Genomic DNA, 26,979 nt, shown 5'->3' with positions numbered 1-26,979 from the left:
CTACTCCCAGTGAGTTTCATACACCTATCAATGATGTCCATTTATTCTGGCTTAGTTTTTTTCTTGATAAATGGGGTTAGGCCTGATGGTTACCTCCGTGAATGTAGGTACCCACATTATAATCGCAACAAAGGTATCACATCAATTATGTCTGAAGCAAGCACAAACATTTGGGTTATCAGATTTTAGCACTATAGGGAAAAAAGGGAATAAGAACTTTTGACAATGTGTACATTTTCCTAAGCAGAACTTCTCTTTGAACTCCTGTAGGTTATTTTCTTAGTGCTGCTGAAATCCAATACCTTCAGTATAATGCTTCAGAACAGATACAACTTCAGTTAAAATTGCTGATTGGAAGGTAATTTGCCAGAGTGGAAACAGCAGACTTTAATTCCTTACTATTTCCTTCACTCCCAAATTGGAATTCATCTTAAGAGGGCAGAAAGAAAGCACCACTCTGTTCTGCAATTGCATTACAATATTAATATGCATATGGTATCTTGCTCATGGATTACAAATTGTGGGGCTTTTCTTGGATGGCAAATGAATAGAAATATTCTAAGTACTGAGTATGACACAGATAAAATGTATGAGCTCTGTTAAGCCTTTAGATGTGTTAGAACTTAACTCCAGAAATTGTAAGTTGCTGGAACAGGATGCCGAGGCCATCATAAGAAATAAATCCAATTCCATGATTAAATTGTAATAGGCTGTGTACAGTATTTAGCCCCTCCAAGAGGGGAGCAGTTCTTTCTATGATTCTTCCAATCCCTCGACTTTAAACATGTTATAGAATTTTTATTATTAATTTCCATGGTGGCGAGTGTGTATTTGAGAAAGTGCTTTTTGCAGAAACTTTCTGCAAAATTCTTAGTATTACAATTTGATGTTCCATGGACTGGAAAAAGGGAAAACTCGTGTGATCTCTCTCCCCCGCCCCCATTTTAGTTCCCAGGGCGCTTTAAATTCTCTTTGCCCGAGGCTGCCACTTATAATACGGGTGGAGTTTCTTGTGCGAGAGGTAGTATTTTATTTTTAGGAGTGGTTCACAATGTATACGAGAAAATGTTGTAATATATGGAGTAATCACTGGGCGAAGAGGACACCTGTCTAGGGCAGAATAGAATGACCACATCAAGAATACTCGCAAATCTAGAGGAGGAAGCGAGAGGAACCAATAAGCCTAACGAGAGAGAGAGAGGGGGGGGCTACAATCACCTTCCCGCAAGCTCGTTTTGTTCTTTAAACTTACTCCTAAAGCGCTCCTCGTTGCGCGTCCCCCCTCCAAACTCCCCCCCCTCCCCGCTCCCACCGCAGGCGCTCGTCCACTTTAAGGCAAGGGGCGTGGCTCGGTTTGTAGGTCTCGCGCGGCTTGGAGGCGGCGCTGTCGCGAGCTTCAAGGCGGGCGCCGATTGGTTGCGGCGGGTTGAATGTAAGATGGCGCCCAGGGATCTGTGAGGGGGAAAAAAGACGCGGGGCCTGAGGTGGTGACGGCGCGAGGCGACAGAGGGGCCGGGGTGAGGCGGAGCTGAACTCAGTTGGGGGGGATGCCGAGCCGCCTTTAAACGGGAGCGTGAGGCGCGGTATTCCGGAGGGAGGCGCAACATTTGGTTTGGTGAAGTGTTGTATGTGTGTGTGTGTGTGGGGGGAGAACGGCGACGGGAGGAGGTGGCGGCGGTAGCGGCATAGAAGTGGAGGGGGGGAGGAGGCACGGGAGCGCGCTCCCGCGAGCCCGGCCCTGGCTGTTGTGTGGCGCCGGCGCCGCCGCCGCCGCCAGCGCGTGCACGCGTGGAGAGATTGGCGGCTGACAGGGCGGGATCCACTCGAGGCCTGCGCCGTTTCCCCGGGCAGGGCCCCGCCTTGCGTTCCCAAGCCTTCCTCCGCGCCCCCGCCCACTGGCACCCAAGGTGGGGAGGAGGGCCTTCTCGCCGCCTGTTAACGCGTCGTCGGGGTGTGGGGAGGAGGAGGAAGGAAGCCGCGGTGGAGAATTTACCGACGCGTGAGTGGGGGCGCGATTTCTCTCGCCCGGGCGCCGACAGTCCGGAGCAGCGGCCAGGAGTAGGCGAAATTCCAGGATGAGGCCGGTAGGCCCTGGTGCGGCAGAACCCCGGGGAGAGGCGCGTGTGTGTGTGGGGGGGGGAGGGGGCGGTGAGCCTCATGGTGTGCCGGCTGCAGCCAAATTTCCTTGCTGCCGGTCATCGTGCTGGCTGTGGTGCTTACCTCCACCCTCGGCCTGGAGGCTACAATAACGAAGGCAAGGCGGGGCCCTTGAGGTCGGGGCCTTGTTCAAGAACCAATAGCATTTGTCAGGAGCTTTAAACTGCTGTATTAAATATAATACAGCTTTAAACTGCTGTATTAAATATTATAAGCAAGTGGGATTCTCAACATCTAATTAACTTTTATCTCTAACCCCCCCCCCCCAAATACCTCCAACTATTTGTTCCAGGTTTCAAGTATTTATTTAAGTGTTTATTTATTTATTGGTTCGATTTATATGCCGCCCTTCTCCAGAGACTCAGGGCGGCATACAATGCGTTAAGTAGTAGCCTTCATACTTTTTGTATATACCTGCTTAGTAAGGCTTTCGGTCTCCTCATAAGCGGTGTTCTTTTTTTATACAAAGTCAGCTTATTGCCCCCACAATCCGGGTCCTCATTTTACCTACCTTGAAAGGATGGAAGGCTGAGTCAACCTTGAGCCTGGTGAGATTCGAACTCACAGTAATTGCAGGCAACTGGTGCTACTTTAACAGCACTTTAGTCTGCTGCGCCACCAAGGCTCTTATGGTCTCCTTTAATTCACTATAACCTACTAGTTATTACAGTATTTTCAGTAACTTAACTATTTCAGTCCCGGAGAGGATATATAAAGTCGCTGAGAGTGGTAGCCAACTCCTCGACATATTTAAACGTATTTTGTTTCTTATGGGCAATGATAATAGATGTGCAAAAGAACCTGCTGAACTTTTTTTTTGCTTGCTTGCTTGCTTTCAGTCTGTGAGCCTCTATCTTTGGCATTGCTCCCTCTTGTGTAACTTTGAAAAGGAAATAGATGTGTTGGTTGCTCAGTTTTATAAACTGGTACCAACTTAATGGACTTTTATCCTGTCAGCCCTTTGGTTAGAGGGTAAGATATATACGGTACACAATGCACTATAGTATGCAAACACTGTACCAGCTTGCCTTGTGCTTTGTTTCACAAAATGACTTGATTAATGAATTCAATAAGGAGTTGGCTCAGATGGATCTGTGTCCTGTTTTAGTTATCTAATTAGGTACCTAGAAGAGCAGTACTGTAGAAAGTACTATGGTATATTATTGTTGGCTTATTCAAAGTTCCAGAAATCTTGCAATCTAGTGTATAAATGTGTAAAGTAATATAGCCATATAATATTTTCTACTATTGAAGTAAAATCATATTGCATAGGTTTCTCAAGCTTTGGGAACTCATCCAAAAATTGAATGGACCCATTTACTTATCAGAAACATGTACAGTATGCTGTCTGGTTAGACTACATTGCCCATATACTTAATGTGTGTGTGACTTTATTAATGTCTAAAATTTTCTGATTTAACTGCTTGCTAATCTACTTTTTCTACCCAACCTAATGTTATATATCTAGTTCCTCAGCCAGCCATGCTGACTGGGGAATTCTGGGAGTTAAAATCCACAAGTCTTAAAGGTTAATGTTTGGAGAATGCTGAATAGACCTCCAGATATGTTGGGGTTTTCATTTTTATCTGTGATAGTTAGAAATGCTGATAAATGTAACATTTATCTAGATACAATACAGGTAGTCCTCAATTTACAACAATTGATTTGACCGTTTTTTATAATTACAATCTTTGCAGCATCCCCATGATCATGTGATCAAAATTCAGATGCTTGGCAACTGGTTCATACTTATAACCATTGCAGTGTCCCAGGGTCATGTGATCACTTTTTGCAACCTTCTGACTAGCAAAGTCAATGGGGAAGCCAGATTCATTTAACAACCAGATTACTAACTTAATAACTGCAGTGATTCACTTAACAATTGTGGCAAGAAATATCATAAAATCTCCTTAACAAATTCTCACAACATAAATTTTGGGCTCAATTGTGGTAAGTTAGGACTACCTGTAGTATCAGAAATGTAACATATATCTAGATACAATAGTACCAGATTGGGATAGGGTGAAATAGGCTGCCTTCACTTTCTATTATCTGAAGGCTTTAATGGATAAAAGATAAATGGACGATTTCAAGAAGTTAAAATTGCTTAGGTTAGATAATCTTGAATTATCAGATGGATATGTTTCTAAAAAAATGTCCTAGCAGAACTTGATCATACAGTTTAATCTAACCTAAACTACTACTCTCCTTATTTCCTGTTTCAGCACTGCAATAATTTGCTTCAAAATAGTTTATTTTTAAAATTTCTGTTCTTAATGTAAGAATGTATAATTGCATGTGCAAAAAACTTCTACAGGATTATAGAAGGTAATATTAACATGAATGTTAGTTATTAGCTAGCAGATAACTTGAAAAAATGTAAAATTGTCAAAATGCTCCCTATTTAATATTGTTATATGATAGTTCAAGCCATGATGTGGTCTTAATTCTTTGCTATGATGGATCATAAACTAGTGATTGGAGATGTGATGGCTCTCCTCATACTAAATCACAAATCTTAGCACTTCTGAGGAATATAAGCAAGCTGACTGCAATTGCTAGAATTCAGTTAAGTACAAAAATTCTATATCTTGGTTATAAATTAGTTACTAATAGTTTAAACCTGCATTAAAATATATTAATAGTTTTGTTAACTAAATTATAGATTTTTGATTGGAGGGAGAAAAAGATAGTAACAATGTGGGGAGATTTGTATGAGGGAAGAGAGAACTTAAGAGTTGTATTTCTGTGTAGTGTGTTTCATTGTATATGACTTGTCTTTGTTTTACTTCCTTTGTATTTTAAAGGAAGCATGTGAAATGTTAAAAGTTCTTTTCTTGGATAGTGTTTTTATTTATAAGTGATCCTAGTACAATAATTTTATTTGGATTTCTTATGTTTTCATATAACCTTTAAGTAATCATTAAGTTTATTCCCTAGAAATACAGCACTATGTTTTATTTTCTCCCAATTCTGCAGTGTATTCTTGATTTCTTTTGATTTTTCAGAATTAAGACTAAGTGGCACAGTTTTCAAGGTCAGAATACTATCCCAATACTTACTACTTTTTCTCAGTTCCACAGTGATTTGTTTATTCGCACAAGTAAGGTATATTAAAAGTCCCCTGGGCAATAATATGTAGGCTGTATACAAGCCCTTACAGTACGTGTATTGACAAATATTCACAGTCTTCTTTTGGATAATCATATGCTCCTTATTTCTTCAACTTGCAGTTCAAGTAAACTTACAAAAACCAAACGTTTCCTTTTTCCCAAAACTCATATCTATTACATGAAATTTACTCGATTTTAAAATAATTAGTAAATAGATTTGAAGGCATGGCCCTTATAACTCATACATATTAAGGGAAGATGGATAAATGTTAAGTTTCTCCAAAACTATACCTATGCTTGAAATATGTATTGGTAATATTTATTTACTATATTTGCTCCTGCTTTTTTACTAAACTAAAATTGACTTTAACATTAGAGTGACTAAATAGATTAACAGAATTGGAAGGGACCTTGTAGGTCATCTAGTCTAACACATACACACACACACACCCCGCTCAAGCAGGAGACCCTACACAATTACATTCAGATTCTGTGCTTATTGGGGGAAAACTTTAATAGTACTTTAGATTCCAATCTTTGCTGGCTCTAGGAATAAATAGGTTAAATAATTTATGGCAAACAGTTTTAACCCAAGCCAGACTTTTCTACTTAGCCATATCTTTTATAATTTGCCTTGGGGGCATGTGGAGATTTGAAACATATTGTGAATAAAATACTAAGACTTACATATTTGTAAGTGGGATTCCATATGTAAGGGTAGAATTAGCATCACTGGATACAACTTTATCCATATTATTTTAAGACAGTCTCAGTTTGGTGTGAGCATCTGTGTAAATCCTACTAAACTTCTATTTTATTCAAATTTATATAGCCACCTAGCTCACAAAAAAGTAACTCTGGACAGCATACAATAACTATTCATATTCATAACTATTCCAATTCAAAATATAGCTTTCTTCTAAACTTACATTTTTATTTGGAAGAACCATCATACATTTGTCAAAATATATTTAAAAAACTATTAGTTCGTTGATTTTTAGTTAGGGTTGCCAACTCTTCCCTTTGACACACTATTTATTTCTAAGCAAAAGTGTAGATGATACACTTAATCTTCATTCCTCTTGGGAAATTGTGCTTACTGGGTCAGCAGCTAGGGGAATAGAATCATTAGTTTTGGCTTGCAAGAGAAAGCTTTATCAACTGAAAATGTCATTGGAAGATTTTTTTTTTAAATTAAGAATTTTAATTTTAATATGTGCAGCTGAAATATAGAAGTGGTATTTGATTTACTGCTTTATAGAGTGAATCAGTTATATGAGTTACCTATAAAGTAACATTTCAATCTGATGATTCATTCATTACATCTACATATGAAATATAGCAATATTCAGTAATGCCTTAATACATTAAAAATGGTATTGTATCAGAAACAAACTATGTTAAGTATTGTAGTAGATTGTTAATGTATATAGTAGGAGTAGGCTGTAATAGGAGATTACTAAATTTAATGTAATGGGTTAGATCCAGATGTGTATGTGTACATGTTTGATGATCACTTCTGCACACTAATGATTGTAACCTTTCTATCCTTTTTATTACCTGGTTATTGCCAAAGTCAGAGAAGAAACATAGTATTACATGCATTAGAATTTTCAGAAAAGGCTATATTTACTATAACTTTGTTTTGATTGACAGTGGCCAAGCAATGTCTTGCATGTAATTGCATTTTTAAGGCCTGGATGTAATCCATATTGAAGAATATTCAATGGTTTAAACAGTGTAGGTTAATTAATTTGCCTTAATTTAATTTTCTCCAGTTCTACTAATCATAATGAGGAAGATGAAACTAGATAGAACAGTGAATCCTACTCATCCCCTAAAGGAGCTTTTCTGGGTGCTCCCTTTCCTGTTCTTTCAAAGGATTAAATGGTGTGTTCGTATATATTTTAATAGAAGCTTAAATATCAGAAAAATGAATTCTTGCACAGAAGTCATATAAATGGCCATCAAACATTTTTAATTGTGCGGTTAATATATATGTATGGTTAGTCTTGTCCCCTGGGGTGAGGCAAACCCTCATTCTTCTCGGGGTCTTCTGACTCTGTCAACTAGCCTGGAGATCCAGTGGTGGTGTGTGATCCAGGGGGTGGTTTATTTATTTATTCAATTTCTATGGCTACTCATCTCAGTCAATGACTGGGTGATTTACAATTCAGAAAATATATTATGATTAAAACATTTAAAACAAAAACAATAAAATCAGGGAAAACATTAAAAAAACATCCAATTCAACACACACAAGAGCAAGATATTTGGCCAGTTAATAATATAGATAGGAAATGGAGACTTTGGCACAATCGTTGCCCCAGGCTCAGATACATAGCCAGATTTTTAGGACCTTACGAAAGGCTAACAGAGTTGGGGCCATTCTGATTTCCAAAGGGAGGATGTTCTGTAGAACAGGGCCACTGCAGAAAGCTCACCTTCTGGGCCTCATCAGCCAACATTCTTTGGCTAATGGGATCTGCAGCACGGCCGTTCTGTTTGACTAGTTGGACAAGTAGAGACTCTTGGGAAAGGGGATCACTTAGGTAACCCAGTCCCAAGCCATATTGGGCTTGTAGTAACCACCACCACCTTGAATTGCATCAAAACACACCAGTAACCATTGCAGTGCAGTTTGGTTGGTTGAGTGTGTTCCCTTCATCTTTTTAAGTTTGTCTGTTTAACTGTCTATATTTGTATGAATTTCTTTATTTGTAAATCACTCAATCATTTAGTGTGATCGGCGATGTATAAATTTGAATAATAAATAAAAGTCAATGACTCGCTCCTAGAAATTCCCATAAATAAAATCCCTTGATTTAAGTAATGTTTTATACTTTTTCTGTTTTCTGAATCAGAATTGCATTGGCAGTCAAGAACATTTATCCTTTTGAATTTGGAATAATTAAAATATGAAAGAAATATAGCAAGTTCCTTTTACATCCATTTACCATTGTTTTCCAAGGCATTTAACGCTGAGGTGCTATTTTGCTGTAGTTATTAAAATTAGTTAATTACTTGTGCAGCTTTTTTGAAGTTTTAAAGAGACCTCCTCAAATAGTTGCAATTTTTTTGTAATTGCTTGATTTGATTTGCTTTAGTTTTATTCATTCCGTTTTGAAAAGAGGCAATAGAGTGATGACACATTTCAGTTTATGGTTAACTTCATATATTATGCATAATTATTTCAATAGGTTTCTTGATAGTTAATAGTGAATAGCTGTATGGAACTGACCTGAAGAAAGATTCTGGTTTATAAGGACGACAGATATGAAGCCAGTGGTCTAGAGTTTAAACTCAGAATTAATAAATTATTGGCTTTTTCTTCTAAGGAACCCTGAGGACTTTGCAATATGAATAATTCTTTGGAGAACACAATTTCCTTTGAAGAATACATCCGTGTGAAAGCACGAACAATCCCCCAACATAGGATGAAGGAATTCCTGGACTCCCTTGCCTCCAAGGGCCCTGAAGCCCTACAGGAATTTCAGCAGACAGCTGCTACCACAACCATGGTATATCAGCAAGGAGGCAACTGCATTTATACAGATAGCACGGAAGTGGCTGGATCTTTGCTTGAACTTGCCTGTCCTGTTACAACTAGTGTCCAGCAACAAACCCAACAAGAGCAACAAATACAAGTGCAACAACCCCAACAAGTCCAGGTAATGTTAACATTGCATGTCTATGGAGATTCTCAATCATCCAGGTCAAGGTTTTCCCAAAGATGTTTTTCAAAAGGAAACTGAACTTTCTTGTTTTTTTTCCTTAACATTTCACTTCTCATCCAAGATGCTTCTTCAGTTCTTCAGAGAGAAAGAAGTACAGAAATATAAGGCAATATTTTGTAATCTAAACTCTGATGGTTTTTAAATTGTAAGATTCCAGTTGCATTGTGTATAGATCATATGAATAAGTTGAACAATATTCTGTTTGCTAATGATAAGAATTGTAATGAGAAAATACGTTCTGCCCAAATAGTGTTAGAACTTCTTTCATTTAATTTGCTTCAAAGGGCATTTACAATAGAAATCGCAAAGGGCATTTACAATAGAAATAGAAATCACAGAATATGTAGGTGCCCTTGACATTTACTTAAAACCAACAATAACTAGGCATAGCACTGCATATTCTTAAAATACTACAGAGAATTCTGATTTTAGTTGTGCTGCCTTGTTTGGATACTTAATTACCAGAAAAATAGCTTCTGTGTAGCATTTATAATAGTATTATAAGTTTTTTGCTATACAATACTGTATAATACAATAGAAAGAAAAGTAGTAAAAATTGTATTTGCAGGCAGTGGCAAACTGGATATAAGGATGGTCCATATAGGTTGATTGTTGCCAGCTGGCTTTTGTTGTCAGTGGCCATAGATCAGGGGTCCCCAACCCCTGGGCTGCAGCCCACTACCAGACCGAGGCCTATTTGGAATAGGGCCATGTAAGTGGCTGGCATGTGCACATGCACACAACTTACACAAGCGGCAGGCTTGCGGGCACTCATGCACATACATGCCAGTCCACTGCTCATGTAAGTTGTGCACACAGACTGGCCCACCATTCATGCAGCACAGTTCCCCTCTTCACACACCCCCGGCGGGGCCACCAAGCTGCAAAGATTGGGAACCCTTGCCATAGATTGCACACCTAACAGTTTAATTTGTGATTTATTTAATATTTATGTAAATGAAGACACTTGGCTTGTTTTTTTAAGGAAGTTACAGTCCTCAGCCATACTTCTTTTTCGTTTATGACTATCTTACTAAGACAAGTCAAAGTATATTGATTTAGTGATGCCTACAGATGACCTCACTTTGAGGTTTTCTTCCTTTAGATGAAAGGGCTTTAATAAAGCTAGAAATAAATTTCTTTTGATTAAAAAGTTTATATTCTATTAGAATTTATAGTTCATAGAAATACATTTAAATATGCATAAATTTTAATTATATAAAGCTATATACATTATATAATGTATTTGTAGATATATAATTTATATATACATTTCTCATTGCTTATAGATTGCAGGATTCAAAAACAAAAGCTGTCAAGTTTTCTGAACAGTATTCACAAAGTAAAAGAGAAGCTGCTATAATGTTTTTCCTTTATGGTATAGACTTGTGGAAAACATTTTAACTGACTCATAAAATAGTTCATATGAACAAATAAATAGCATGCTCTCCTTGCTTGATTATTAAGCAGGGACTAAATTAATGCAAAAGAAAATATTCAAATTTATACAAAACTTTCAGTGTCCTGTAACAATGCATTTGTGAATGCCAGCTTTCTTAAATGTTGCCATCGAGGAGTACGAATTTAGATATGAACAATTCTTATCCCTAGCTTCCTCTTCTTACATTTAGGTTTGAGTTATACATTGGAGGCTTCTTGTGTCATCAGTTTTTCCGTCTGTTCTTTCATGTACAGCAGGATAACTTTACTTCATATGTTGATGCAGTCTAATATCCATGTGAGAGAGGGAGCTTAATTGTTGCTAAATTGTTTTTGAACGCTGAAGTGGCTGAAAGCTAATTGGGCAAGAACAGCTTAATGTTATATAAAATATATAAATATATTTATATATATAAAACAAATATGAAAAACAAAAATTAAAACAATCAACTTAATTCCCTGCCCAAAAAAAAGCCAAAGGGGAAAATGATACCACATATTCATCAAATGTCAGTATGTTCCTAAATTACATTTTTTTAAAAAAAAATGATTTTCTAACATTACAAAATGTCATTTTTTGGATTAGTAATAAAATTGCCTTTATAAAATACAAATAAGTTATCCAAGAGTATTACTATTTATCCAGTTTCTCTAAGCAAAATGCATGCCTGACTTAACTGTAACCCCTCAAAGATAGTTAGATTTCAAAGTCTGCGCATGACGTTAACATCTTTTAATAAAATCTCCATATATCTATCTATATTAAAATATTATTCAAAATTGCTAGTGATTTATAAGATCAAATCAGTAATCTTCCAAACTCTTTACATTGCCAAAAACAATTCTAATATAATTATGTTTATGCACATCCAATTAGGTGTTTTTGGTTTATTTCTAAACAGAGGTTTTCTGTTCCAGAGTGCTTGCTGTTTTTAAGGTCCTCAGAGGAATGTTCGAAGAAAAAAAATATTTTTTGGTGATACCTTAAATGTTAAGGATCAAATTGACTATTTTTGAATTGTGATTCTTGGTCAGTGAGATGCTGATCTTGTATTGGGGTTGCGGGGTGGTGGTAGACTTGTAATGCATATTTTTTTTCCCTTTGTGATTCTACCAAGATGTATTAACCATTTTTTTTTTCCTTTATGGATACTCACATGTAGTTGCTCAGCTGATTGGATGCCTATTATATTTAAGTCCTAATCCTGGTTTATTCATTTATTTGATAAGCTTCCAACCCTCAAAATGTCTCAGGGATTTTGGAGTTGATATACTAACTGCTCATGTGTTGCTTTTGCAGGTGCAGGTTCAAGTTCAGCAGTCCCCTCAACCAGTGTCCACCCAGCAGCTCTCTCCTCAGCTCACTGTTCACCAAGCCTCAGAGCAGCCAATACAAGTCCAGGTGCAGATCCAAGGCCAAACACAGCAGCAAGCATCCCAGACAATACAGGGTCAGGCCCTTCAGAGCCCCAGCCCTTCTCAGTTACAGGCGGCTCAGATCCAGGTGCAGCACGTGCAGACTGCTCAGCAAATCCAGGCTGCAGAAATACAGGAGGAACACATACAGCATCAGCAGATCCAGGCCCAGCTTGTGGCAGGGCAGGCGATTGCTGGAGGACAGCAAATCCAAATCCAGACAGTTGGAGCACTTTCTCCTCCTCCATCTCAGCAAGGCTCACCACGGGAAGGCGAACGTAGGATCAGCACCGCCAGCGTCCTTCAGCCAGTAAAGAAGCGCAAAGTGGATATGCCTATTACTGTGTCCTATGCTATTTCAGGGCAGCCGGTGGCTACAGTTCTGACCATCCCCCAGGGCCAGCAGCAGAGTTATGTGTCCTTAAGGCCGGACTTGTTAACGGTGGATAGTGCCCACCTGTACAGTGCCACCGGGACCATAACTAGTCCCACTGGGGAGACTTGGACAATCCCTGTTTATTCTGCCCAACCACGCGGTGACCTACAGCAGCAAAACATTACCCATATTGCCATTCCTCAGGAGGCCTACAATGCCGTCCATGTTAGTGGCTCCCCAACAACGTTGGCCACCGTGAAGCTAGAAGATGACAAGGATAAGATGGTGGGAGGTGCCTCAGTAGTGAAAAACTCTCATGAGGAAGTAGTGCAAACTCTTGCCAATTCCCTTTTCCCAGCACAGTTTATGAATGGCAATATCCACATTCCAGTGGCAGTGCAAGCAGTGGCAGGGACCTACCAGAATACAGCACAGACGGTTCATATATGGGACCCACAACAGCAGCAGTCCACGTCACAAGAGCAGGCGCAGCAGCAGCAGCAGCAACAACAATTGCAAGTTACTTGCTCTGTAAGTAAGCTATCTTTATGAGGCAAGCCTCTGCAGGGTTGAATAATTGAATACGGGCAGGATTGTCTGTCATCTCTGTAAAAGATAACAGTTTTAAAGCGAAGACTTTTCTACTTACTGTGTTCTGAATACTTAAATTCTGTGCTTTTTAATATATTTTTATCCACGTTTTAAATGCCATTCTTCAAGAAAATCAATGGGAATATAATTATTGAAATGCTTTTGTCCAAATTGTTAGTGCAGCCACGCTTGGAATACTGCAGGAAGAAAATAACATCAAAATTAATAAGGAGTCCAATGGAAAGGTTGCAATAATTGAGAATCTTTGCCTTGGGAAAATGAGGAAAAATTTCTGAAGCATATACCATTTTACATGATTTGAAGGAAATGGATGCGGGGGGGGGGGGGGGCAATTGTCCCCTTATATTGGCAAGCAAATATATTTTAAAGTAGTTGGATTTCTCCAGCTTTTTCAATGCGGTGGTATTCTACCTTTGCTAGAAAGAAAAGTTTAGTATGGCTTATATGGCTTTCCTAAGTAGAACTATTACCAATCTACAGAATTGTAGAAACATTCTGGTGGCAAATTTCATAAATTACAATTAGAGAAGCTTCCGGGATTGAGCAGAATAATCTCAAAAGTTTTTTGAACTACTATTTGGTTGTTTGTATGTCTGACTTTTAGAAGGCCACATTCTATATGCCCATGATGTTGAACCTATGACACACGTGCCAGAGGTGACACACAGAGCTCTCTCTGCTGGCACGTGTGCCGTTGCCCCAGGTCAGATCTCTGTGGCGTTTCTTTCGTGAGCTTCTGTTTCCCTACAAACGACGAAACAAGAAATTCATGAAAGAAAAAGATTTTGCCTATGCTGCTGGTGTTGGGATGCCCTGCCTCCAGCTGGCCAGCTGATCTTCAGGTCTCTGCTGCACGTGTGCACATGTCCGTGCATGCGTGCATGCACTCATGTCCGTGCATGCGTGCATTCGCACATGTACCTTTCAGTTTGGGCATGTGCGCGGACTTTGGGGACTCAGTGTCTAAAACATTTGCTATCACTGCTATATGCTGTCTTCCCTTCTTGCTAATACTTAACATTTGAAAAGTTTCTACAGTACAATAATGGTTGAGAACTTGTAGTCACCCACAAACTACTGGGTTATAGCCTTTTTGTGTATTTTTCATAATTTAGATTCTTTCTGATTTAGTAGGTTTCTTCATAGTGCTTACTGTACTATTAATTCTAAGTTGGTCCGTTTTAATAAAGGGTAAAAGGCAAGTATCCTATAGTTTTTTTCTAATGATGAATGTATATATGATCATTGATAGAGAACTCCTGTAGTTTGATAAACCTCTGCCTTATTTGGCAACCTGGAATGGCAGATTATGATGCTTATAGAAAATGTTGATTATTTTTAATACAAAGTTAAATAAATTTACAAAGAATTTTAATTTGAAGTATGAATGTTATGAAATGGTATAGGGCACCTTTTAGACACTTGAGTGGCCAAACTGCGTGCGCACACATGCCCAAACTGAAAGGTGCGTACATGCATGTGTGGGCATACGCGGGCATGCGTAGCAGAAACCTGAAGTCCAGCTGGCCGGCGGGAGGCATGGCATCCCAACACCAGTAGTGCCACAAGAGGTAGGATCTTTTTCTTTTCTGAGTTTCTGTTTCGTTGTTTGCAGGAAAACAGAAGCTCATGAAAGAAACGCCACAGAGATCTGACCTGGGGCAATGGTGTGCCACCTCTGGCATGCGTACCATAGGTTCGCCATCACGAGTATAGGGTTTCCTTCCTGAGTACGGGATTGGACTAGTAGACCTCCCGAGGTTCATTCCAATTCTGTTATTCTGTTATGATTTGTAAAAGGAAACCATTCCTCTTGTTTTGGGGCCATATATGGATACTTACAAAGTGCCTTTTAATATGTTAGTATTCAGCCAGGCAATAAAGTTCTTTTTGCTTGTTACATGTTACATAAATGTTCATTACAATATATCTTGGTAAAATTTTTCATAAATAGGCATTATAAAAGGCAAACTTATTCATGAGGGGCCCTTGGTATTCTTTGAGCTTGGTTGTTTTCTTGCAGATGTTTCATTACCCAAACTAGGTAACATCATCAATGCTAGTGGGTGGGGGGGGGTTGCTCTCCGTTTATATTCTAGTCAGTGGCATGCCTTGTCTTATTAATGTTAGAACTGAGGTCTTCTTTTGGCAGTGAGGAATCCTTAAATTCCCTAGTTTGTTGGATTTAAAATTAACAGCTTTTCCTCTTCTGTATCTTTTGATCTAAAAAAAGTAGTTACTTAAAATGAATAATTAAACAATGTAAATTGTAGTGGAATAGATACAGGCCTTTTTATCTTTTTAAAAAAGGCCTGTATCCCAAGTTTGAGACACAAACCTATTGCCAATAGGTGAACAGATAGTTTAGGAGGAAGTGACAATGCAGAGGTCATTGTGGCTTAAAAACATTTGTCACTTTAGTTGAAAGGCTAACCCTTCCCCACTCCCAAGTTCAACCGTTATTGATTTACCCCGCCACCCACAAACACTACTATTTCTGGAATTAAAATTTTAAGAGCCGAAAGGGACATTGAATTTTTCCAGGCCAAATCCTTTATGCATCTAAACTTTTATAGAGAAAGAAGGTTAATGGAAAATGGAATATGCTTTGAATTGCTTTCCATCTGATAGAATTTTAAAAGTATTTTTGCTGAAAGTTAATTCATATGCAGGAAAGATGGGAAATTGCTGTGTGTACGAGCTTTCAGTCCTCAATTTTGAGTCATTCCTGAGCATCCATCCAACTGAGGAATAGATATAACTGTTAAAAAAAACTACAGTACAATGAAAAAGTTGATTACTAAGGCCTAAGACAATAACTTTCTTAGAGAAAAATCTCTGTAGTCACTAAGAATCAATACCAATATGATGGCACATAATCAAAGACAACTTTAGTAGTCTAGACACATTTATATAAATAATAGGCCAAATTCTTGCTGAAACCTAAACCTTGCTGGTAGTAATATCTGCTCTGGGAAATTGCAGATAGTATTATGAGAGGAGGAGGAAGTCATGCTTATTGTATCCACCAATAGCACTCAGCAGCTCTTTTTAGGCAGAGCCACTGTGAAGAATATTATGGTTACTTGGTCACTCAGATCCATTCCTAATTGTAGTTGAGTGGGAGGTCTGACCAAGATATTTGAGACTCAGTATTGTATGAGTTAGGATACGTTTGAGCCAGTGATTCCTGAGGAGATGGATAGGTTTCTGTATCCTGTTAGTTCAGCCACCTCTTAATTGGGCCCAAATCCCTCTTGGGTTGTTAAGGTGGTCAGGAAGCTAACTAATTGGCCTTGGAGGGGGACATGCTTTTGGTTTTGTAGGAAGTCCTCAAGAGGACCAGTCTTGGACCGAACAGTTTTAGACAACTATGGTCCTACCTGCAATCTTCTCTTTTTAGGGAAGGTTATTAGGATTGTGGTCAGCTTGCAGAGAAACTGGAGGAAGCAAATTATTAAGACTCATTTCAGTTGGGTTTCAGCTTTAATAGTGCTTACTGATAACCTGTGTGAAATTGGTCTGGAGATGGTGCATGGGCTTCAATATTGCAGCAACCTTCAGTTCTATTGTTCACAATATAGATAGTTCTCAACTTACTACAGTTCATTTAATGACCATTCAAAGTTACAACAGCATGAAAAAAGTAACTTATGACCATTTTTCACAGTTATAACCTTTGCAACATCTACATGATGTGATCAAAATTCAGATGCAATTGGTTCATACTTATGACCATTGCAGCATCCCGGGTCATGTGATCCCTTTTGCAACCTTCTGACAAGCAAAGTCAATGGGGAAGCCAGATATACTTAGCAACCAGGTTACCAACTTATCAACTGCAGTGATTCACTTAACAATTATGGCAAGAAATGTTGTAAAAGGGGACAAAATTCACTTAACAAATCTCTCCCTTAACAACAGAAATTTGGAGCTCAATTGTGGTTGTAAGTTGAGGACTATCTGTATTTTTAAACCAGTAGTGGGAATTGGGGGCAATTTTTTTATGGTGGTTCTCTTCGTTTCATGGCTATTTCCAATCAGTGTTATCAGAGACGAAAGGTCACCCTTCACTTGTCCTAGATAGGCTGCTCACTCCTCTCTAGTAACAGCCACATGAAGTTGTTCTGGTGAATCTGATAATCTGTTTAGGGTTTAATATCAGTATGTAGCTGATAAATTATATATTTCATCCCCAGGCTGGCCAGGTGAGGCTACTAAGAATCTACCCTAGTGTCTGGAGGCTATGTAGGCCTGGGTGGGGAGTAATCAACTCCACTCAATCCTATCAAGACTGAATGGCTGTGAATATTAGGGCCTCCTGGAGCCAAATATTTTTCACCCATATTCTTGGATGGAGTAGTGCTTCCCCGTTAAAAAACCATGCACAATCCTTGTGTAATCCCAACTCCTGTTTAAAGCTTAAAAAAGCATGATGTTGAGATAAACTTGTCTAATATGAAATGTGTAAAATTAAAGGTAAATTGTTAAAGCTTAAGATTCAGAAATTTGTTGAAAGGGTCTAGATATTAAGAAATATAGATAGAACTTTTACGTATAAATTGAAATAAAAATAGAGCTGTATTCAATTTGAAATTAAGATGTATGGTGATAAAGTTGTAAGGTAAACAATCAGAAGAGGTTAGAATATTTAAAAAAACATTTTTTTTTACGTTTTGATATTGTTGTTAAAAGGTCTAATTAAGGGAAGTTAGGAAAGAACCAGATATAATTGAATTTATAAATGGATATAAAAATGAATTAAGCTTTTCTTCTTTAGGAAATTAAATTGGTGGTGATATAATAGAATAGTTCTGATCAAGATACTAGAATTTATGTTTAAAAAGTTTTTTTTATGTTCTGATTTTTAATTTTAAAAGTTGTAATGGGAAATTGTGAATGGAGTTTTTTTTTTCCTTTAAAAAATGTAAGCAATTGTACCTATCTGTGACCGGATCGAGACTTCGCTCTTGAAAGATATATTTTATGTTTATGGTGGGAAAAGAAAAATACTTTTCAAAAAAAAAAAAAAAGCAGTTGTGACCAAGGGAACCTTTACACACACAGTTCTACCAGTAGCCTTGACTATAGCAATGTGTTCTAAAGGGCTGTCCTTGAAAGACACTTGGAAGCTTCAACTGGTTAAAAATGCAGTTAACATCGGCAACAGCGGGCATTCCTTGTATGTTTATGTGACATCTCTGCTTCATGAATTGTGCAGTATGCCTCCAAGTGTGATTTATGCTGTTGGTCATTGCTTGTTAAAGCTCTGTATGTCCTAAGGCCAAATCATCTGAGATACTGCCTATTTTAAGTAGTTTCTATCTGCCTGGCACATGCTGCTAGAGTTGGTGCACTCCAGGCTCCTTTGATTAAATAGTGGCATCTGTTGGAAGCCAGGAAACATGACTTTCTCTGTTGTGCCTGTTTTCTAAAATAAAATCCCCTCTGAAATTTGTGACCCCTACACTGTTAGGGTTCTGTAAGGCCTTGAAAACATGATTGTTTCTCAAGTCTTGAGTTAAGATAGATAGAGCCCCTTGTGAATTCGGTTTTTTTCTATGCCTTTGCATAGTAACATGTAACAGAATAACACAGTTGGAAAGTGCCTTGGAGGTCTTCTAGTCCAACCCCCTGCTCAAGCAGGAAACCCTATATCATTTCAGACAAATGGTTATCCAAACTCTTCTTAAAAACTTTCAGTGTTGGAGCATTCACAACTTCTGGAGGCAAGTCATTCCACTGATTAATTGTTCTAACTGTCAGGAAATTTCTCTTTAGTTCTAGGTTGTTTCTCTCCTTGATTAGTTTCCATCTTGCCTTCAGGTGCTTTGGAGAATAGGTTGACCCACTCTTCTATATTGGAACACTGCTATCATGTCACTCCTAGTCCTTCTTTTCATTAAATTAGACATAGCCAATTCCAGCAACCCATCTTCATATGTTTTAGCCTCCAGTCCCCTAATCATCTTTGTTGCTGCTCTTTGCATGTCATCTTGCTTTATACTGTTTTTATTGTTTATTAGATTATTTATCATATTGTCAGCTGGCCAGAGTAATTTTGGAGTTAGCTGGCACCTAAATTGAAGTAAAATTTATATTAATGGAACTGGAAATCAATTTTACTTTGGAGTATGGTTATGTCTCTGTGTTGGAATTGAAAATACCTTGAATACCTCTTGCAATAAAGTTTACTGCATTTTAATTTTTTGATTATAGAGCAAATAAGAGTTTCTCAGTGAAATCTGCCTAATAATTTGTGGAAGTAAGAAATTCTTTGCAGACATTACAAATGTGTTCGTAAGCAAAACCATATAAAACTGAGACCAAACTTGCGAAAAAAAATTTTTTGCTTTAAAGAAACTCCAGCAGGAATTGCTAAAATGATTTTCTTCCACAGGCACAAACTGTTCAGGTAGCTGAAGTGGAACAGCAACCACAGCCTCAGCCTTCCCCCGAACTTCTCCTTCCGCAGTCTCTCAAGCCAGAGGAAGGACTAGAAGTATGGAAGAGCTGGGCACAGACTAAAAATGCAGAGATGGAAAAAGAATCACAGAACCGGCTTGCACCCATTGGTAGTAAGTGCTTAGGCTTTCCAGTTGACCATGTCCTCAATTGCATTGCATTGATTTTGGTAATGTTTTTTTAATGCACAATAAACCTTCATTATATTGGTTAGACTTGCATTGTAAAATGAGCCTTACCGCCTTAAAAATAAACCCTAAATGCTGTTTCAAAAAACTATTAGGGGTGTATTTTTGGATGACGGCCATACTGGGTGTTTTATGTAAGATACAGGTAGTCCTTGATTTACAACTATTCATTCTAGGACCAGTTGACGGCAGCAGCGCAAAAAGTAATTTACAGCCAATCCTCCCACTTAAAACGATTGCATTTTCCCCACAGTCGCGTGATCAAAATTCAGGTGCTTGGCAACTGGCATGTATTTACAACAATTGCAGCTTTGTGGAATCATGTGGTCACCATTTGCAACCTTCCCATGGAGTTTCAACAAGCATAGTCAATGGAGGAAGCCGGGTTTACTTAACATGATGCAATTCATTTAGTGACCACATCAAAAAAGGTTGTAAAATTGGATGCAACTCACTTAACAACTGCATTGCTTAGTGACATGTTCTGGTCCCAGCTGTGGTTGTAAGTAAAGGATTACCTGCCTTGGCCTATATTCCAAAACTTGATGGGGTAAGACAAAAACTAAATTTGGTAACTTAATGTTGTCATACATTTTTATATTCTGTCAGACTAAAAGTTGCAATTGGCAGCAAATTTTGGAAGGGTTCTGGATGGCTCCTCAAAAAGTTTGATGATATACAGAGTACAGGCTGTATATTCAGTATCAAGATTTAAAATATGTATTGGTTACTTATTCACTAGTAAGTATACTGAAGGAGGAAGAGGTTGTGATTTTGTAGCAGAGTGGGTTGATTTAAACGGTCAAGAAAAATGAGATTTAAATAGGGATTTTAAATGCCATTTGATAATCTTATCTTCTTGTTTGCAGGACGCCAGTTATTGAGATTCCAAGAAGATCTCATATCTTCAGCTGTAGCAGAATTAAATTACGGATTGTGCTTAATGACTCGTGAAGCTCGCAATAGTGAAGGCGAGCCCTATGATCCAGATGTTCTTTACTATATCTTTCTGTGCATTCAAAAGGTGTGCCATCATGGAAAGTCTTGCTACAAATAGTTTTAATACCGCAAATAGTTTTAGACATGTTTGGAGTGGAAAAACTAAGACTTGCACAAAAATTACTCCAAAGCAATAAAACCAAATATATACCTTGTATTATTTTATTTTATTTTTTTAAAAATACAATTACAAAATCCTTACCTAACATCTAACTTTGCTAGTAAGGTTTACAGAAAAAACTCCCTTAATACCATTTTTATTAAGCTGAAGACTTCAAATCTTTCTTGAATGACTCCAATGATTGTGTGGTGCTGAAGGGGAGGAGTTGGGGGGGAAGAGAAAGAATTCCATAATCCTGGTTTTGAAATGCATGCAAATGAGATAAGCAAGAAAAAGAAACAAAGTTTCTTTTTAGATGTATGCCTTATAAAGAAGCATTTTAAACATACCTAGGTTTTAGAAGCGAAATAGTATTTGTTAAACCAGAATTTAGTTCTACTGAAATTTTATGTCAGTATTTTACAACTTGTTCTTCTGTACTTTTATAGTTAAGAGGGTACTGATATTTCAAACAGTGTTCAGAGAAACCCATAAAACATTGCAAAATCACTACGCATGTATTGTCTGATTTACTTAACCACATGATTTATTTAACGACTATGATAAAAATGGTCGTAAATTAGGTCTTTCACATGATGACTCGCTTTACTGATTTATGATGAAATTTCATTCCGAATTGTGGTTGTAAATTGAGGACTCCCTGTATATTTGAGTGAATATCAAATGTTGGCCATGTTCATTACTACAGCTGCTGGTTTTATTGACTGTGAATGTAATTTTGGAAATTTAGCTGAATTAACTATTAGCCCTGTTTAATTCAAGCTTGAGACAAATAATGTCTAAGACTTGCCAGCTGCTTGGGTGAATGTGAGGATAATACTCTTGATTTCATATGCTAGAAATACATACATACATACATACATACATATATATATATATATATTTCTTACTTCTTCGTAGGGTTTATGTGTGTTTTTCTTCTAGCCAGGTTTTCCCTACGTAGCCAAGGTTTTTTTGTAGCTCCAGCTCAGTAGAATCACATCTACTCGGTTCTGAGCTTTTTTCCTTTCTAACACCTAGCAAGCTCTAACTGCTAGGTGGGAGACCTAAATAGATCCATTTCTAGCTCGTTAGCTGTCATCAGTAGGCCACACCCATATCTTATCATATTCTACTGAGCTGGAGCTACAAAAAAACCTTGGCTACGTAGGGAAAACCTGGCTAGAAGAAAAACACACATAAACCCTACGAAGAAGTAAGAAAATTGATACTGTACCTTTACAGGGAGGATACATAAGATATGGGTGTGGCCTACTGATGACAGCTAACGAGCTAGAAATGGATCTATTTAGGTCTCCCACCTAGCAGTTAGAGCTTGCTAGGTGTTAGAAAGGAAAAAAGCCCAGAACCGAGTAGATGTGATTCTACTGAGCTGGAGCTACAAAAAAACCTTGGCTACGTAGGGAAAACCTGGCTAGAAGAAAAACATATATATATTAGATTTTTAAAATCCTGGTTAAAATTATATTAAACATAAATCTTTGGAAGTCTGAGGAAAGTAAAGGGCATGTATTTGTTGAGTCCATTTTTCTGAAATTAACTTATTTGAACCTGAACTGAAATGCTTTCACTTGAAAGCACTTTTTACTCCAGACTGATAGGGATTTTGAATATAAAATTAAACATACAGCCTGTCATTTCATTTCATTAATGAACATCATGGTAATTTTTTCCCCTCCCCTGTGTTATTGTTCCTTGCAGTACTTATTTGAAAATGGGCGAGTTGATGACATTTTCTCAGATCTCTATTACATACGGTTCACTGAATGGTTACACGAAGTTCTCAAGGATGTGCAGCCTAGGATCACTTCTTTGGGTAAGAGAATCTTCAGGCAGTTGAGTGAAGTATGTAAATATTTAACAATAACTAAACAATTGGTTGAATTTGCTATCACAAGAAACATTATTTTTTGCTCTCTTAATGTTACAATATTGAGAAATGCAATGTTTGTATCTTTTCTTAGGAGGAGCATCGGTTTGGTATCTCTGTATTGATGCTTTCTTTTTATCTGCACAGGATATGTTCTTCCCAGCCATGTGACAGAAGAGATGTTATGGGAGTGTAAACAGCTGGGAGCTCACTCTCCTGCTACCTTGTTAACTACTCTCATGTTTTTTAATACAAAGTATGTACCAATGGAAGCATTACCTAAATAAAACCATTCCAATTATTTTAAAATAGGCAGACTTGCAGCAAAATGTGGAAGAGTCATCTTGTAGGAGAGATGGGTGGCATAAAATTTTGATAAGCAAACAAGCAAGTAGACTAAACATAAATCCACAGCTGGTATAGTACATTTACAAAGAAATTATGGACCAATAATTTTGTAGTTCAAATTCTGCTTTCGTCATTAACCATAAGTGGTTTTAAGTCAATCCTCTGTCTGCAGAATGATCAGCCGGTAGTCAGTAGACTTAAGAAATGCAAGTTTGCTCTTTATGGCAACTGGCTTCACATGTTTCAGAAATGTTGGCTGCAGTCCAGCCTTCTGTTTTCTGAAAAGGCCATCCTAATACTTTATAAGAATACATTTTTTTTGCTATAGTGTTTCTATATCATTTGGAGGGCACTTTATTTTTTATTTTGAACATGGACATGGAGCTCCCTCTAGTTGTTGAAGCAAATTGCTCTGATAAATGAATATTTTTCTCTGAAAATGATTTTATCTAGATACAATAGTAAGGCAGCAATCTTTTATAAACTTTGTATAAAAAAATTTAACCAAGTTTTTATACACACACACACACGCGCACCCCCCCCTCCTTGATTGTTGAAATCTAGATACTCCATGCCTAGGTCAATAGTCCATAAATGTTTGACCATTGATGGATATGGGGGACATTGGGTTTTTTTTCCAGATTTGGGATGGAGAATATAATTCAATGGGCACTTTTCCTGTGTCTACAGATATTTCCTGTTGAAAACAGTAGATCAACATATGAAACTGGCCTTTTCAAAAGTCTTGAGGCAGACTAAGAAGAACCCTTCTAATCCTAAAGATAAGAGTACAAGCATCCGGTATCTGAAGGCTCTTGGCATCCACCAGGCAGGCCAGAAAGGTAGAAAGAATTTCTGGGGGTGGGGGTGGGGGGGGTGGAATTAAAATTTCTAACACTTTCATTTTGCAGAGCTTTTTTAGGTCTATTACATAGACTTTGTGCAATAAATAGAACATAAATTGTCTTGTAAAGACCACATCAATGTGATCTCTTGGAAATCTGAATATCCCCCTTGCTGTGTGTAAAGTTGCTGCTTTCTGGTAGTCATTCATCAAGCCTTTCATAAATTACATTTCTCCTACATGCAATGTCTTATTAAGAAGGCTCCTATTTATTTTCAAGAACTGTTTGGAAGATAGTATTTGGTAGTATATGCAATAACGAAGATAGCAGAGATTACAAAAAACGTGTTCCATTGACATTAATTTGTTCATCTGCTATAAGTAAGTATTTCATGGTTCTGTATCTCTTGGGGTTGATTTGCAGTTACAGATGACATGTATGCAGAGCAGACAGAGAATCCTGAAAACCCATTGAGGTGTCCTATAAAACTCTATGACTTCTACCTCTTCAAATGGTGAGTTTTCCCATCACAATTGTCCATTGAACATTATCTTCAAGGGCTTTCAGTCTATAGGTAGTTTGGTACAGGTTGTCTTGCAGTATCCAGATAAATGTGGCTATCATTTTTTTTGCCACCTTCCTAAAAGAAAAGTAAGTGGGGAAGTTGGCAGAAGGTCACAAGTAGTGACACCTGATAGCCTTACTAAATGACACATAGCTATTCGCTTAACAATGACAATTGGGAATGTCAGAATTTCTATTGCTAAGCAGTGCAGTCCTGTGACATCAGACTTACGATTGTGTCACTTAGTTGCAGAAATTTCAGTACCACTTGTCATTAAGTGAGAACAACCTGGAGTCACAGAAATGCTTGATTCATACATTTTATTATGTGGCTGAAGAAAAGTCAGGCAGGGAAAGCATGTTGCAAATCCTGTTAGTTAAAGAATTCCAACTTGAAGAAGCAAGAGAGCCTTCTCTGTTGTTGCCCTCACCCTTTGGAACACTCTCCACCTAGGTGAGATGGGCCCCTAATCTCCTGGCCTTTGGAAAATGCTATAGAACTGGGTCTGCCATCTTGCTTGAGTCTCATAGAAGAGCATGCAGCTGTGGGACTGGTTAGCGCTCTGAAGGCCTATTTTATTTGTACACTCAAGACAAGCATTTTCTAAATATAATGAACAAATAAAATAAACAGTCTTTGAACAAGCTTCATTAAATCATACATTAAAGGCTTTGCAAATAGGAATCTCAAGCCTGTAATCTAAATTATTTTCTTGGTTTAATTTATATCCTGAAATAGTTAGTGCAGGCTTAATTCAGTACTAAACCATGTTTTTGTTTTGTTTTGTTTTGCTTTGCTTTAATTTATATGCCGCCTTTCTCCGGAGACTCAGGGCGGCTTACAATGCGTTAAGCAATAGTCTTCATCCTTTTGTATAGTTATATACAAAGTCAGCTTATTGCCTCCACAATCTGGGTCCTCATTTCACCTACCTTTGAAAGGATGGAAGGCTGAGTCAACCTTGAGCCTGGTGAGATTTGAACTTGCAGTAATTGCAAGCAGCAGATGTTAATCTGTTAATAACAGTGCTTTAGTCCACTGTACTACAGGCTGTAGTACATCCTGTTTCCCACACAGGATGTGTTGGAAACATCCTGATTTATATAGATCTTTTGTTAATCAATTAATTGGGAGTGATTGAACAATATATACTATAGATTTTTACTTGTTTGGAATTGTATCCAGAATAACTATTATCCTATTGCAGCTGAAGAATATAATTTCAGCAGGTAAAAGTCTCTCTTTGACCTTACAGCCTTAGTGGTTCTGAGCTGTTGCTGAACAAAGTTGCTGAATATCTTTAAGCAGTTACTTGTAGTGGGGAAGGTTTCTTAAGCAAGCTTCATTTGAAAGTCCTGTGAAATCACCAAGCTAACTGGCAGTCTTCCAATTACTAAAACAGGATTTTTTGACACCATGATACAAAGGAAACATAGGCAATTGATTATATCAAATATGGTGTATGTATTCTATATCCATATTTTTTCAAATTCTTTTAAGTGAATCAACAGAGAGACGGGGGAGAAAAAAAGAAAAATTAGAGTAAGAAAGATGTAGCATATGCTTAAAGTTTCTATTGATAAGAATTATTCTTATTTTATTCTAATTACAGATGATCTTTAATCTGATTTCATAATCTACAACAAACCAGATTAATTTGCGCTTTTTAAATTTCATTTTGCATATGAATTTCATAGAGAGGAAGAGGAAACAGCTCTTGTTCCTAATAGAATGTTAATAGCATTTCCAAAGCAAACACTAATGTTTCTTCTCTCTTTGTAGCCCGCAAACTGTGAAAGGCAGAAATGATACATTCTATTTGACTCCTGAACCAGTGGTGGCTCCCAATAGTCCTATCTGGTATTCCATCCAGCCAATCAGTCGAGAGCAAATGGAGCAAATGCTTACCCGGATTCTGGTGATACGAGAAATTCAAGAAGCTATTGCGGTGGCCAATGTCAGCACCATGCACTAAAGGCATCCCTCCCAGTTCAGAAAAAGGGTGCAGGGTGGAACTGGGCCGGGTGGAGTGGCAGCGAGGCCAGGATCAATTGTACAGCCTTTTACACTAAAGGAGATGCCTAAGTTTTTTTTTTTAAATTGGTGTAGTTAAGAAGCCCTTTTAGGCTTCTTCTGGTTAATAAGAGACCCTTTCCATTGTGTATCTGACCCTTTTGCATCAGCTTTCTGGACACATTGAAGGCTGCATTCTTTCTTTAGGAACTCTGAGGTTCCGTAGGTTGACTTTGGGGTTTTTTATGATGTGAAGAAAACAAATTTAATTGGTGGACTTGGCCTGGGTGGGCCACTACATTCAAGCTCATGAACTTGGAAGCAGAAAACGGTGGATATCTGCTTGACCTTTAAAAAAAAAGGTGGTTTGCAGTTTCCTTGTGCTTGGACACTAACATGTCCTAGAGGGGGATGTCCTGCAATTATGATTTATAAGGAGAAGAAAATCAATTTCTATTAAGACCTTAAAAGTGACATTTTTAGATGTTAAGTACAAACTACCACACTTCCTTCTCTCTCTTTTTTTTTTTCCTTTCTCTCTCTCTTTCTTTCTCTCTCATTTGGCCTGATGTTGAGGCCTTAAATCCTTGAGGCTGCTGTGCCTAATGAAATTCTTGTAACATACACTTGTGTATCATATAAAGATACCACCCTGTTTCTCTTATGTATTCTTATGCTAGTTGTTTATTAAGAATGACAAGCACGTCTTTTGAA

At 37.8% G+C, this 26,979-nt stretch overlaps 1 protein-coding gene across 8 annotated transcripts; it reads left to right on the top strand.

Moving 5' to 3' along the window:
* Positions 1–1,323: 1,323 nt before the first annotated feature.
* QRICH1 (glutamine rich 1) lies at positions 1,324–26,979 on the top strand. Of its 8 annotated transcripts, none has more exons than XM_034431705.3 (10): positions 1,324–1,432; positions 8,609–8,941; positions 11,748–12,770; positions 19,252–19,429; positions 20,374–20,528; positions 22,326–22,440; positions 22,642–22,750; positions 23,533–23,684; positions 24,111–24,201; positions 26,035–26,979. In XM_034431705.3, exons 2-10 carry the CDS (start codon positions 8,630–8,632, stop codon positions 26,225–26,227), a joined length of 2,328 nt encoding a protein of 775 aa, XP_034287596.1. In that variant the 5' UTR covers positions 1,324–1,432; positions 8,609–8,629; the 3' UTR covers positions 26,228–26,979. The 8 variants fall into 8 exon arrangements, with proteins under 8 accessions (XP_034287596.1, XP_034287593.1, XP_034287594.1 ...); XM_034431702.3 differs by having other exon boundaries at positions 1,394–1,517; XM_034431703.3 differs by having other exon boundaries at positions 1,400–2,084.

Source organism: Pantherophis guttatus, chromosome 2, assembly GCF_059756535.1.
Source record: "Pantherophis guttatus breed Tessera chromosome 2, ASM5975653v1, whole genome shotgun sequence".
Taxonomy (NCBI): domain Eukaryota; kingdom Metazoa; phylum Chordata; class Lepidosauria; order Squamata; family Colubridae; genus Pantherophis; species Pantherophis guttatus.
Note: the sequence above shows the minus strand (reverse complement) of the source record. Positions and strands in the feature narration are given on the sequence as shown.